Here is a 15878-nt window from a genome sequence, read left to right as displayed (position 1 = left end):
TCTGACACATTTAGAGTAATAGAGTTTTCTTGTCGAAAAAGCAGCATATAATAAGCACTGAATTTACACCAAAAAAATAGAGAGAGTGGCTCGAATAGGCTCGGAACCTAAAGAGGCCAGAGAGAGAGAGACTCAAGTGACCAGAGAAAATCACATTAGAAAGAAAGAGTTTAAATAAAACACCCAAAGATTAAACAATCATGATAAAAGGAAAGATTATTTGTTGTTTATTTCTTAACTTGTAATAGTACATAGTATTGTTCATATTGTACAGTGGTCGAAGACCTATATTCTTTATATATATATTGCATGTTTATGCCTTTTTCAATCTACCATTTTTTAACATCTCACTCATCTTCGTGTTATTAACTGAGAAAAGGGTGATAAGTTCTTGATAAAGAGTTTAACTTATAGTTCTTGTCGCATTAGCTGAGCTATATTCATCACTTGGTCAGTGTTAATCTCCAACTACCCTAGAGGGCGAGTAGCAAGGATAAGACTAGTGCACGCTAGGAGGAATTTGGACATAAATTTCATCCTAGAGAGGTAGCTTCCAACATTTGCATCCTGAAAGGTAAAGAAGTGTGGACAATAGGCACCGAGAGGTTTTCGTCCTTAAACGAGAAGTCCTATAAGTATTATGAGTCAAGTTCTCTAAGTATAATTCGCTTAAGCAAGCATAGTCATTTGTGTCCCAAAACGCGAGAAAGTGTGGCATTTAAACACTTCGAGAGAAGGTCGCCTTAATCATGTATCCATTATGCAATTATAGTGTGTTAAGGTTATCACAAATCCTAAGCAATTGATAGCGCGTAGAATATCCTTCAACCTTCATTTGCATACAAGTTAGATCATTTCACTCTCCCCTAGCTTAATTTATTCTCTGTGCGTGAGTCTTAAGTTGTAAATAGTTAGTTATAATTAGCATTACATTCTTTCAGCTTAATTGTCATAACGTCTTAATGCTAAAGTAAAGTATCGAACTAACATCTCAAACAATTTCCTGTGTTCGACCCTAGATCACTCAGATAAATCTATTATTTGCTTGCACTTGGGTGAATAGTAGAAAAACTTGTATTTATCAAGGACTTAAGTATTATGAAATGAAGAGGTACGTAGTGAGCATTCTGTATGCTATGATCACGATCTATGAATCATCGCTTACACGAGATCAAACGCAAGCAATATCAAAAGTCATGACGAGTGCATTATGCACAGTGACCTGACTTAGTGAAGTATTGCTATAATGGTCTCTCAGCACAAAGCTATTAAGTCCTCGCAATGAAAATATTTACAAACCATCTGGTTACATGATCAATGGTTATTACAATCACACAAAAGGGCGTGATGGTCGAAAATAGTGGAGTTAGTATAACAACCACTACGATGCAAGTCTCTAGTTCTAAAGACAAAAACCATGTCATGTCAGATATGACCTTTTATGGCATAATACAAGATATATGGGAAATTGATTGCCATCAATTATCTTTTATTTTATATAAGTGTGATTGGGTTGATAATAAAAATGGAGTCAAAGTGGACGAGCTTGGATTTACCATTGTGGATCTCAAACGTATTTGACATAAATCAAACCCTTTTATTTTAGCCTCCCAAGCAAAACAAGTATTCTATGTGAAAGATTCTTCAAATCCTAAATGGTCAGCGGATTTAACATCTCCACAAAGAACTATTGAAGAAGATTTCTTTGGAGATGAAATAGGAGATATGCTTCTAGAGTGTGGTTATGGAGTCATTCAAAGGATGCCCAATGTTGATACACCCAACGAGATTGATGATACAACTCCATCATATATTAGACATGATTATGAGGGTAGATGGGTAGATAAGTAATGATTGTGATAAATGTTTTATTAAGGTAGGTCATTTACTTTCTTTTATAATAGATTTATGTTTAGAGTTCGTAATTACTATGCTTATGATATGTCATTACTTTGCTTACTAATGTATATATGTTTTTTTTTTGTAAATTTATAGATGGAGGATTCACATTCTAGCAGTGAGGATGAAAGACAAATGATTCCTGAAGTAAGAACCAGATTATATGTGCCACGTGGCCCAACTATTGTGTCAGAGTTAGCACCAACAAGAAATGTTGGGCAACAGTTGTCCGTTCAATTTAATGAACACGGGAAACCTATAGGAGCAACTTCTAAGAAAATGCAAAGTTACATTGGTGTGTACATTCAGCAGCAGATTTCTGTCACATACAAATCTTGGAAACAAGTTCCGAATGAGTTGAAAGATAAAATCTATGATTGTATATCAGTATGGATTCTATATTTACGTTTTTTATACAATGTAGTTTGATTTCCCTAAGTCTAAATATGCTTTTGTTTTCTATTGTGTAAATGTCATTTGAGTTACATCATAATGCCAAACATTCTATCTTCATGTCTGCATCAAGAAAGTTTCAGACTTTCAAGACCTCATTAACTCGAAAGTATATACTACTGTTTAAGGATCGTCAACCATCACATCTACAGTTTCCTCTTAAAATTTATTCTCATATAATCAAGAAGATTGGGAATCCTTTGTGGACGCTAGACTAACTGAAGAATGGGAGGTAAAAAAAATTTAATTACATGTTAACTTTAATATTGTTTTGGTATGTAACTACAAACTACTGCTTTGTACAGGAGTACAGTTGTATTCAAAAGGAAAGAAGGTTAAAATGTTTATACAATCATCAATTTGCTCGTAAGGGATATGCGAATCTTGCCAACGAATTAATGAGTCTTTCTAATTAAATTAAATAATTTTTCTTAATATGTTTATACTAATTAAGTATATATCTTTGGTTGCATAATATAACACGTGATGTTTCCTATCGTTAACTCTTTGAAAAGAAGCCCGAAAAGGAAAGAACAATGGTTATTTTGATAATGCTACTGTCTCTCGGATTGTAAGTTTACTTACGATTTACTTATATAAAATATATAATCTTTTATTAACTTAGTTGGTGATGAAAATACTTGTATTGTTTTATAGGATGCATTAGTCGCAACACATAAATATGAGCACATATTGACTGAAGCATTGGGTTCCAAGGAGCACGGTGGACATGTCAGAGGTGTGGGTGGTTTTGTCTCTCAATCACAATATTTCAAAATAGTGAAAGGGAAAGAGAAAATGATAAGTTCTGAAGTTGAAATATGTCGTAAAGAAGATGACTCGAGAAGCAAAAGTCATAAGAAGAGTCATAGTCGCTCGAGATCGTCCATCGAAAGTGTTAACATAGATCTTATTGTCGATGAGGATTTGGGCAACACACCTAGCAACGAAGGAGTAAAGGTAATTAACTTTGTTGTCATTTTTAAAATTTTAATGATATAGATCAATTGTTCTTAACGATACTTTTAATACTTGTAAAGGGAACACCATGCAAATTAGCTGTAGGATCAATTAATAATATCGTTGCAATAGCCACCATATTTGACGATAACAGTGACGGTCCAAATGTTAAAGTTTTGGTGGACTTGCTTACTAAAGGAGATTTTAGTATACCTGTTCCGATGAAGGGCAAGATAGAGACTTTCAATCAAACGTTGGGTAACATTATTGAATGACCTCGTTAGCTTGTTTATGTGATTCATGACAAACTAGTAAGTCTCTTTTTCACTATTTAAGTTTTCATATTATTTGTGGTTGTACTTTAAATTTATTATTTTGGTTATGGTAGGAGCATTCAACCCCGAAGGATGTTGTGTATTCTTCAAAGTACACAGACGTTAGTGAAACTATTAAGCTCTTAAATGGACATGTCGTGAACAATATGAAGGATGTAGATATGGTTCATATCCCAATGAATGAGCTAATATTTGGTAAAAAAATTTGTTTATTTAGCTTGTGAGGAGTTCCTACATTACTGTTGCATGGTTGAAATAGGTTATATATGCATACATTACGTAAGTAAACATCTTTTACTCATCTTTATATCCAATACCATCGCTATAGTTATTTTGTTCTTTTTTTAACTAAGGTTGCTTTTACTTAGAAATCTTTGGGATAAATGTGACCGTGGAAGAAAGTTTTTTGTTATCAGCCAATAAAAACTAACGTCACATATCAAGGATCATGATCTTTGACCAAAAATTTAGCCAACCAGTTAGAAGCGGCTACCTTGGAACAAATAGTTCTAATTCCGTATAATCCTATGTAAATAAATAAGAGGAACACTTTTTTTTTTTCATTGTGGTTAAATGTATACTCACATTGAAGATGTTTATTGTAGTTTTCATTGGATGTTGCATGTCATCTATCTTCAAGAAAATTATGCTTATGTCTTGGAATCTCTTCGGAGTAAAGTTAATGAAGACATTCATGGAGTCATAAATGTGTAAAATGTGTAAGTGTATTCACTTTATTACTTCTTGTTTCACTTTATTGTCTTCTAATTCTAATGTTTTCAAATATATATAGGATTAAAAACATTGCAAGCTAAGCACGATTTACATCACTATCGGACAACTCCGAAATGGAAACCTATAAAGGTAATTTGCATTGACACAAACCTATAAAGGTAATTTGCATTGACACATAATTATTTTCGATAAACATAAAAATATTTTGTATCCAATTGATATACATGCAGTGCCCTCATCAATTGGATTCTGTAGGGTGTAGGTACTATGTCCAAAAATATAAACACGAAATAGTGCATAATCCTAGTACTCCCATTACTAGCCTTGTAAATTTATACCTTCACTTTTTATACGTGAAAATTAAATAATGATCAAAACTCATTCTTTCCACACTTTTCTTTCTTTGTGTAGTTCAATACAAAAAGTGCATATAGGCAAGAGGAGATTGGCGAGATTCGAATAAAATGGGCAAGTTTTGTTGGCCGATTTGTGTAAGTTTTTACATGTTTTTTCTTTTGTTTTTTTTGTAATATATAAGTTAGTAGTTAGACTTTAGTTTGTGAAAGAATTGGTTGTTGTACATGCTTTAGTTTTGGGCTTTTTTGCTTGTAGTTTTCTACTTGTAGTTTTTGAAGTAGGTGTTGTACATACTTTAGTTTTAGCTTGTACCATATACTTTAGTTAGTGGAGGAACTTGTTGTACACATACTTTTGTTTAGTAATATATCATGATCTTACATATTATTTTTTAGATTTTGAGTTTTCACTTATAGTAATTGCATTTAGTGTGTTTGTTGATATGGAAGTGTGGAAAATTGTGTTGGTATATTAGATGTTGGATGTTGGATATGGAAGTGTGGATGTTGGATGTTGAAAGGGTGTTGGATGATGTGTATTTGTTGTAGTTTTATATTGAAATGTGAAAAAGTGTGCTGTTAGGTGTTGGATATTGTGCATTGTAGGTGAAATAGAAATATTATTGGTTTGACATGAAGTAGTAGGCATTCTATAGTTAGCAAGCGTGCAACAATTTTTTTTTATTGGTTTGCCATGGAAGTGTGGAAAAATGTATGCTAGTTTTTTAGATGTTGAATTCTATAGCTAGAAATATTATTCGTTTGCCATTGAATTCTACTCGGATAAGGAATATTACTGAGATTCTCAATATGTAACTCGTCATACGGGTTACATTGAATAATCATAGCATAACTAAATATTAAACTCAGGCTCCCCTGAAGTATTCCTGAATCTCTTTGAAGAATGATTTAGGCTCCCCTGAATTCCAGAGTTGATCCCTCAACTCCATGATCTTCTCATCGACATGCTACCAAGACCAGTACAGGCTCCTCCTGGCTTTAGAATTGATCCCTCAAGTATGCGGTCTTCTTGTCGACATATTCCTCATCAATCTATCCACTACATCATCTTCTTTGTAGGTTATTCAAACAACCTGTAATCTACGGTGAGTATATTAGACATAAATATACATGAAGACCTTCACCTTTTTCTGTCTCTTCTCGGCAAGTTTAGCAGTACACCATTCACCGTCGTTCTCTTGTTTTTCGCTCAACCAAACCTTGAGCATGAACGACGCTTAATATATATTTTTAAAAAAGATCTCTTCTCCATAAAATAAGGAACCAACCTTATTAAGATTCCTTCATAGTAGGAGCCTCTAAACACAATTTTATTTACTTGAAAAAGATTGTAATCTATTTGCCAAAATATCTTAACAAAGTGTATGTTGATTTGGTAGGTGTTGATCTTCGAAATAGAAATAATTTATAAGGTTTGCCATGGAGTAGTAAACATTCTATAGCTAGCAAGTGTGCAACGATTTTTTTTATATTTTATAATATTTGATGATGAATATTTTATGTCGTAATTCGTGACAAATAATGTCGGTTTCAACATCATAAAAAATGGACAATAATGCAATAATTTAAAAAAACAATTTTATAAAACGAACCAAACAAAACTTTGATGCCATTTTAATACAGACATTAAAGAGATTCATTGATGTCGATTTAAAAACAACATTAAATGTCTCATTAATGTCGATTTTAAAACGACATCAAAGGCCAACCGACACTAAAGATTTTCAATAACCATAAAAATGTCAGTTTAAAAACGACATTAAACGAGGCTAAAGGTCTGTTGGCAACCGACATCTATGCTAGCATTATTAAAGGCCTTTAATGTCGTTTTTGTTTTGATGTTAGTTTTAAACCAACATTAAAGGTCATATTTCTTCTAGTGAGGTGATGGCATTCACTACATTGAGACCTCCAACAAATGGAGTCAGTGGAGAGATGATCTAGCCGAAGAGATGTTTAGTCAATGAGAGTTGCGTAATCAGTAGTACTCATAATGTAGCAATGGTACCCCGTTACTTTAATTTATTAAATATGGCCAATCTTATTATATGTGGAATGTATGTGTGTATCCACGAAATGAATGAAACAATGACCCATGACATGTCGCACGACCTATTTTGTTCCATGTGTTTACTTCTTCTCTAACTCATTCGCTTACGATTTCTTTTTCTTCCTTCCTTTGTCAGTATGGCTAGTTCGTCACGAGCCCTCAAACATTTATGGACTAAAGAGAAGGAGTCCACCCTCGTGGAGTGTTTGGTTGAGTTAGTCTTCATCGGTGGGTGGAAGTCAGACAACGACACATTCATACCCAATTACCTAGAACAACCAGTGAGATTGATGGTGGAAAAGTTGTCAGGATGCACTGTCTAAACGACCACTACTATTGACTGTCAGATCGAGACACTTGAGAGAACATTCCAACCTTCCAGGCCATAGCAAAAATACGAGGCCTATCATGCAGTGGGTTCAAATGGATAGATGAGGTTAAGTGCATAATCGTTGAGAAGGAATTGTTTGATAGTTGGGTCAAGGTAGGAAAATAATTTAGTGTGAGTCATTATTCATTCGCTTGTAATAAAATAAAAAAACTAACAATTGCTTTGAAATTTTTAACAGAGTCATCCTACAACGAAGGGCAAGATATATGTTCGAAAAAGATTATGTTACAGGAGCACGCGCAAAGATATTCATGAATGTCGGGTCGAATATGTCCGACAGGTACCAGAGATTTCCATATGAAGATGAAAACGATACGAAGATTCCTACGATGTGTAGCCAAGAACTTAATGCCAGAATGTGGAAAGTGTGGAAGTTATTGTATATGTGCATGAATTGTGGGCTATCAAATTAAGTAAGAAGCTCGAGATCAATCTTAATTGAGAAGATTAAAAAAAAAGAAAAGCATTATCTATTTTCACCCACAAGGTGAAAAGGAGGATGAATTATTTTGAACTAAGTTTCCTACAATTGATTGTGAAAAAATTATGTAAATTATAATTTGCAACTTCTACATCTTTTGGTTCTCCTTCCCTAGCGTAACCCTAGCCCCCAAAATTTCCTTCGCACTTTGGGCTCTCCATCTTCTGCGCAATGGTTCAGCAGACTAATGCATCCAAATTGAGATGGGGGGAGCTTGAAGATGACGATGGGGATCTAGATTTTCTTCTTCCTCCAAAGCAAATTATCGGGCCAGACGAAAATGGGTTGAAGAAAATTGTTGAGTATCAGTTTAACGAAGATGGTAACAAGGTCAAAATCACAACGACAACTCGTACACGCAAGCTCGCCCATGCTCGCCTTAGTAAACATGCGGTAGAGCGCCGTTCTTGGGCAAAGTTCGGCGATGCTGTCCATGAAGACGTCGGCAGTCGGCTCACTATGGTCTCCACTGAGGAGATTCTTCTCGAGCGCCCTCGTGCTCCTGGTTTGTTTTCAATAAATCTTGATTTTGGTAGTTTTTTCTATGTATCAACTATTATGTTATAATTTGGTTATAGAGCATGTCATTTGTTTCTTTGTGGAGTCGAGGAAGCACTTACAAGACCTGGAGGACATAAGGTTGTTCTTATGGTTACGGTGGTGATTGAGCTATGTAAAACTGTGGTCCATGCTTACTGGAGATGTGTAAACCTTTTTAGTTTGTATTCAAAACGAGGGGAGAGAATCACTTTTGTGTGGAGAGAGTGATAGGCTTGCAGAACTATGCTGTGGCGTGTGTTCTTTTTGGGAATTACAGGGCTGTCTTGTGAATTGGGTGCTTCAAATTATGATTTCATTTTCTTTTTGTATCCTATGTCTGTAGGATTTATTAAGCCGGAGAAATTTCTCCGGGCCTTTCTTTTGATTTCTTAGTTTGAAATTTTACTTGGGTGCTGCTCATAAATATTGTTTGTACAGTTTTGATACTCTATTCTGCTCACCTTAATCGATCTTCTTGCCTTGTTACAATAAATTTTCTTTTAAAGAATGAAAATGATTACAGGTAGCAAACCAGAGGAGCCCAAGGTTGCTGGTGACCCGCTAGCTCAACTTGGAAAAGGGGGAGCTGTTCTTATGGTCTGTCGAACTTGTGGTAAAAAGGGTGACCACTGGACCTCAAGGTGCCCTTACAAAGACCTGGCACCACAAGCTGATGGATTGGATAAGCCTGTTGCACCAGAGACTACAGCTGCTGCTCCTGGTGCAACAAAGGGAGCGTATGTTCCTCCAGGTATGAGAGCAGGGGCGGAGAGGACTGGAACTGACATGAGGCGTAGGAATGATGAAAACTCTGTACGTGTTACCAATCTTTCGGAGGACACTAGGGAACCTGACTTGCTTGAGCTCTTCCGACCTTTTGGTGCTGTTAGCCGAGTTTATGTTGCTGTTGATCAAAAGAATGGCATGAGCAGAGGATTTGGTTTTGTAAACTTTGTGAATCGTGAGGATGCACAAAGATCAATTAACAAGCTTAATGGATATGGTTACGATAATCTCATCCTTAGAGTTGAGTGGGCCACTCCTAGGGCGACTTAAAGGTAGGATCTCTCTTTCAAACCCTCTTGTGATTTTCTTACTCCTGCTGTTGGAGTTTTCTCACCCACATTTTGTTATTGCCTTTTTGAGATTTTTTGAGTCAAGGAAACGATTTAATGAAGTCTATTTCTACTTGATAATTTTACATGTAGCAGAATTAATTTAAATGTCTTTGAGTTAACATATCTGATGATCAGTTGAAGACGGGACATTTGGCTATGTTTCACATTTTCTTAGGGAGAATAGTCCAGAAATAACAATAGGGAAATGTAAAGAAAAATCCATATTCATGATGCTGTTTATACGTTATTGGACAATCTTAAGAAGAAGCCATATGCTATTTGTTCATGAAGTGATTGATCCTGATTAATCTTGGTACTGCATTTAGGCTGAGAGATTCTTTTATTGGTTGGGACAAGTTTTGTAGGGATAGTTTTGAGAAGTTATTTGCTTCAAATAATGTCTGATTGGGTGAAAAGAAGAATTCACAGGAAACTATCTATAACTATAAGCTTTGCCTGTTGATGAGTGAGTTTCTTTATCGTTATTATTATTATTAGTAAAAGAAATGCGATTGAGAAAATATAATGTTGCCTAAATAGTAATGACAATAAGTCTTCGAAATCAAATCGTAAAGGTAAACTTGGAACTTTACCAAGGACCAATCTTACCCCACAAAACCCATACCGCAACAAACTCCCCCACTAACTTCAACAATTGGACCATCTCCTGAAAAGGCAAATAGAGAAGGAACTAGTCGGTTGAATTAGCGACCACCCTCTACTGAGCCAAAATATAATCAAACTCCTAGAGGAAGCAGTCCCACACTGTCATGGGTGGCGCAGGGGATTGGCATGCATGCCCCACCTGTGACACACGCCTACCTTACAAATTTACTCCTTCAAATCAAGTGAGCTAATTATTTATGGGCAATGATTAAAAAATTCATTGGCAAATGGTCTAATTAAGGGATAAGCTATTGGAGCTGTCACCAAAGAGAGTCTTCATAGGGTGTTTACTTAACAACCCCCGAAAGAGTGATTTTTATAAGGAGTCTAAGGACATTGTCCATTTTGTATTGTTAAGGATTCATGTGATCTTATATTTAGATAATGAAGGAGACACTTTACCAAAGAACAAAGACTTGATGTTAGTGGTGTAGGTTCTAACTCAATGTTAGGCTGATTATCTGTCCGCAGGCTGTACTTTGCATGTAGTCTTGTTCAACTATGACCAAGTAGTTGCCTTTGTGTGATACCTTTGTTTGAGTCGATTATCATATACATGACTTGGTTTTGTTAGGGTCTTGGGATTACATTTTTCCTTTTGGTATTTTCAGTTGGAAATTTTTGGTTTAAGGACATGACCGAGGGATATAGTTATGTTGACAGGTGATCAAGGTTTAGAATAATTCCGACTAAAGATTCTTCGAACCAATGGGGCACAGTTGCTTACCCAAGAATTGCAGTCGTTCCTCTATCTCAACCTTCTCAAATCCATTATTCTCATATGGAGGGGAGGGGATTTCGTTAGCATCATGACTCATGAATACTCTTAGTTTCCTGAAACAATTTTCTAACGCACCCCTTGAGAGTAGGATTTAGGGGGATACATAATTGTGCTTTTGGTTTAAGCCTTTTAAGGGTAGGTGTGGGGTAAAAGAAGATTATAAATCAAGCGGTCGACTCTCTAGAAAATGATCTTCCTCTGACCTGATCTTTTATTGTGTAGTTTAGAATCAAGGACACAATTGTACAACCTAGAGAATAGTTTCTGTTTGAGTAAGATTAGGTTGTATTTTTCACTATGTACTTGTTATCACTTTAGGAATGAGAATCTTTTCTTTATCTAATATGTGAAGAAGTGATTCCCAAATTGTCGTGGGTGGTTATTGATGGGGTTAGGAGAGTGTGGATTGGGTATGTGGTTATATAATTCCCGTCTTCGTCCCCATTGAGGCAACAGGTTGGGGATTTGTGTTTCTTGCATCACTCTTTCTATATGTTATTTTCTAGTAGAAATTTTCTATATCTCATATACATATAAAACATGCCAGGTCAATTAGTATACTTATTTCTAAAAACAAAGGCAATCTATAATACTCACCCACTATTTTCTGATAACTTTTAGTAACAAAAGCCAATGAGCTTGTTCGGTATAGAAACAACGTTGTGAAAATTTCAAGCATTCAAATGCTTCTTGGTATTTCAACAATATATACATTCATCGGACGATTCTAAGTGTCAATTAGAATTTCCTTTGTTTTGATTTTTTTTTTAATAATAGTTTCATATATAATAACACACGTCAAACCCAATCTCATTATATCTTATTCAATTAAATGATAAATTAAGACGTGTTACCGTAATACAAAGGAAAAATAGTTTTTCATGAACCATTTGTAATAGGAGATGTAGTTTGAACATATATTCCTTTGGTCCGCATGGGTAGATTATTGACTAGGCTTGTGTAGTTTGAACGTATATTCTTTTGGTCCGCATGAGTAGATTGTTAACTAAGCTGTGTCTCTTGGACATCCTCCAATTCTCTGTCGTCATCACTAAGAGCTATGTTTCACATGGTTCAATAATTTGCTTAGGACTTGAAGTAGTAGTCATAATCATCTCTCTTCTAGTACTGATGCTGATGCAGGGATGAATGCTGATGCAACATGTGATATAAAACTCACGTATTAACCTTGTAGCACCGAACTTATTTTCGAAGTAAAATGTGTTGTCAACATGTCAATTGAGTAAGGTTGGGAACAAGGTGGGTAGGGCCTGGGGTACATTCCCTTTCTCACTCCCTGCAGGGAAAATCAATCCCCAACCTCACCTATTTGGTGCGAATGGAGGTTGGGGGATAGATTCCCCTTTGGAAAATTGGGGAAATGGATCCCCAAATATTTTTTTAAAAAAACCCCACTTCTTAGAATTAAAAAATTAATTTTCAAAAAATGCTATTATTACCCTTATTAATATTAAATGTTTTTTAATATAGAAACAAGCATTTTATAACCAAAAAAAAATAGAAAACTTAATAAGTTAATCTACGGAAGAAAAATATACAGAACTAGGTTTTTTTAGGGAACAAATATGAGCATTTTTTAAATAATAAAATAAATTAAAATATTTACAAGATAACAAAATTTTGGATTCTATCACTATGTTTGTCATAGAATTTGCTACAATTCTCCAAAAAAAGAAAATTAATACTGTACCAAAAAAAGAAAATTAATACTATATTAAATTACAGAAGAAGAAATTTTGAAAAATTATATTCAGAAGGAAGAACAATAAAAAAAATACAAAATTGAGGACAAATCAGTGAAGGAAAAGAATCGTTACCCTTGATTTTACTTTTTACTTTCAACTATAAATAGTGCGTCCATTTTATCATTTTTGACCATTTTCTAATTTTTGACCATTTTTCTTAAAAAATAATTTTTAAATTTCTGCAAATATAAAATATGGTTAATATATTTATTTATTTGCAGGGATATTTTAAAAAATAACAAATTTTACAAAATATTTGCATCTTATATCAAATTTTATTACCGATGGTCATTGATATACTGTAGTGATAGAAAATTATCATTGATAGAATTTAAAATTTTGCTATAGCTTGTAAGTATTTTAATTTATTTTGTTATTTTTAAAGGCTGCTATTTTTAAATTGTATTTAAATTATCTTTTTACTTTCTAAGTTTTAATGAAAATGTGTGTTTTGTCCCCGTTTTAAAAACACGTTTTTAGTCTAAAATTTTAAAGTAGGTTTAAAAGGTTTTATAATTATTTTTTTATTTTTAAAAAATAATTATATGAATTTAAAATTAAAAAAATAGAAATGATATGATTTTTAGAAATTCTTATTCCAAATTAGAATGATCATATAATTATTTAATACTTCTTAGTTTTCAAGTTTCAATCAAAATGTGTGTTTTGTCATAGTTTTACAAACACATTGTTCGCACGAGATTTTTGGAGAAATTTGGTTCGTGGTGTTGATGTTGTATCTTGTTGATTTGATGCGATGCGATTTGATTTCTAGAATTTGATCATCTGATTCTCTCTCGATTGGATCCTTATGCTTGATTTGAGGAAGCAAAGCACGAATATTCTTGAAGTTGGAGTCTTGGAAGAAAGTTTTGTATCTTCAAATTCAAAGAAGCTTCAATCAAGCTTTGTATCTTCAAAAAAGCTTCAATCTTCGAGGAAAATTGGAGTCTTAGAAGAAAGCTTGTAGAAGTTGGAGTCTTGAAAGATAAGCTTCAATATTCGAAGATGGTCGACTTCAAGAGTTAGGGAGTCTTATCTGGACTTCTTAAGTAAAAAATTTCCAACCCCTTTACAAATGAGGAGAACTCTTCTATTTATAGAGTTATCTAGTGGACTTTATGAGCTTGTGTCTGGTTGGTTCATGGACCAGACTCATGGGCTTAGCCACATTTATTTAAGTTATATTTAGCCTTCGGGCGGCTCAAGTAAACTTATTTTTTTGGTTTAATTGAACTTAGTCCAAATAAATAATATTTTATTGAATCAAAACAATTAACTTGATCCAAGGGTTATGACAAAAACATGAGGTATTATTAGAATGAACCAATTTATGTTTTTATTTTTTTAATTTGGAACACATGTCAATTTTAATTAGTCACAAATTTAATTATTTGCAATTTTCATCATTAATTTAATAAATAATGTGACAATTTGTGATTGGTCTCAAAATTTCTTATTCAAAACACATTTTTAGTCTAATTTTTTTAAATAAATTTAAAAGATTTTATAAGTATTTTTTGTTTGATTTTTTTTTTAAATAATTGTATAACACTTTTAAAAAAATTAAAAAATAGAAAGGATATGAATTTTGGAAATTATTTTTCTAATTTAGAATGTCATGTAATACTTAATATAAAAATATAAAGTTGTTTGAGATACTTTTTTAACCTAACTTTAAAAACGGAAGAACTAAAAGGTATATTTTGAAAATTTGGAGACAAAATGTGTCTGTTTCTATAAACACGAGAACTAAAAAGGTACATTTTTAAAACTCATAAACCAAAACACATACGTTTTTCAAAATTTGGTGACTAAAAATGTAACTTTCTTTTTAAAAAATCTAAACATGTCAACTATCAAGGATGAGGTGGGGATTTCAAAACACATACTTTCTAACTTCATACTAAATATCTCGACATCCAAAATTCGTACGTCTAAACTCCACAAAAAAATTAATTTCTGATTTCAAAATTTCAACTTGACGTCTCATTAAATTTGAGATTTTAAATCTTAAGGTGTTTGAGGTGCCAAATTGGTTATATAATTTGTAGAGTTATACCAGTTGTGGTGTGTGAATAGATAAAACTTCATATATGGATTTGTACAAAGCAACAAATTCTTTAATTCTACTCTGTAAACGGTTGTAAAATTATTGGAGTATTTTTTTTTTTATAGTACTGTCCAATTTAATTTGTATGGATGACTTTTTTCTTCTTCCATAACTTGAATTAATTAAACTTGGATGAGACTCATGAAAGAAGCTATATATATATATATTAGACATTGTTCATATGGACTAGAAATATATATATACACTTCTTTTTTAATTTTATAAAAAATATTTAAAATAAAAACACACATTTTCTAAAATGTTTTCATAAACAAATTAGATTGGTTGTGTAATTAAAGTTTCTCTATTAATGTTGATTAATATAAAAGAAAAACATTAAAAGAGTGTATGAAGTGGGGTTGTAGTAATGGCTAAAGTTAGTCGCATCGTATGAAATGTCACTTAAATTTGGTGGGAGAAGTGACGACGAGTGGGGTCTTTGTTCTTTTAACAACATTTGAATCTCAATTATTTAGACGTAAGTTCACAAATCACAATGAATGACCACAAACACATTTACCATGTCTATAGCAGTAAAAAAAAAAAGAAAATTATATTCCAAGATGGTTAAAATTGAAAAGAAAAAGAAAAAGAGAACAATTCCTATGGAAAATCATCTTCCTCAACGACCTAAACTCATCACCGACACTTCAATTCAAATACCTTTTTATGAATATTTTACCTTTTTGTATTTAACAAAATGGTTTTATGAATTTACTTAAGTGATAAAGCAGAAAAAAAAAACATAATTAAATACATAGTTAAAAGTAAAAATAAAAAGAAATTGTTAATTATAATGATGAAATTGGAGAGAAAAGGGGGATTATTTATTTAAGTTAGATGAAGATTATTGATTGGCATAGGAAGTTGGAGGTTGGAGATGGTGTAGGGGTAGGTTGTGTAGTGAGGATTTTTAGTCTTCCTATCTACTATTCTCTTTTACTACATTCTATTGTGAAACCAAAAGAGAATTAAAATAAAAATTCAGAATCATTTTCTACTTTTCTGCTTTTTGGTTGATGTAATATATAAATAATGAGTACATTATATGTGAAAGTGTTGCATGTACAACTATATGTAGGAATCTTTTAAAAAAGGTTTAACAATAAATATGAACACAAACTTCAAACTCACTCAAACCCACCTCTCCCCATAAATCATAAATCCTAATTTAAATACCAATTATTCATAGCTTTATAATTGTAAATTGAAT

The 15878-nt window shown here is 33.1% G+C and overlaps 1 protein-coding gene across 1 annotated transcript; it reads left to right on the top strand.

The window, feature by feature from the left end:
* Positions 1 to 7712: 7712 nt before the first annotated feature.
* Positions 7713 to 9506, top strand: LOC101207022 (eukaryotic translation initiation factor 3 subunit G). Its single transcript, XM_004145590.3, has 2 exons — positions 7713 to 8186; positions 8745 to 9506. Exons 1-2 carry the CDS (start codon positions 7853 to 7855, stop codon positions 9275 to 9277), a joined length of 867 nt encoding a protein of 288 aa, XP_004145638.1. The 5' UTR covers positions 7713 to 7852; the 3' UTR covers positions 9278 to 9506.
* The last annotated feature ends 6372 nt before the right edge of the window (positions 9507 to 15878 follow it).

Source organism: Cucumis sativus, chromosome 3, assembly GCF_000004075.3.
Source record: "Cucumis sativus cultivar 9930 chromosome 3, Cucumber_9930_V3, whole genome shotgun sequence".
NCBI lineage: Eukaryota > Viridiplantae > Streptophyta > Magnoliopsida > Cucurbitales > Cucurbitaceae > Cucumis > Cucumis sativus.
This window is presented reverse-complemented; position numbering and strand designations above follow the sequence as displayed.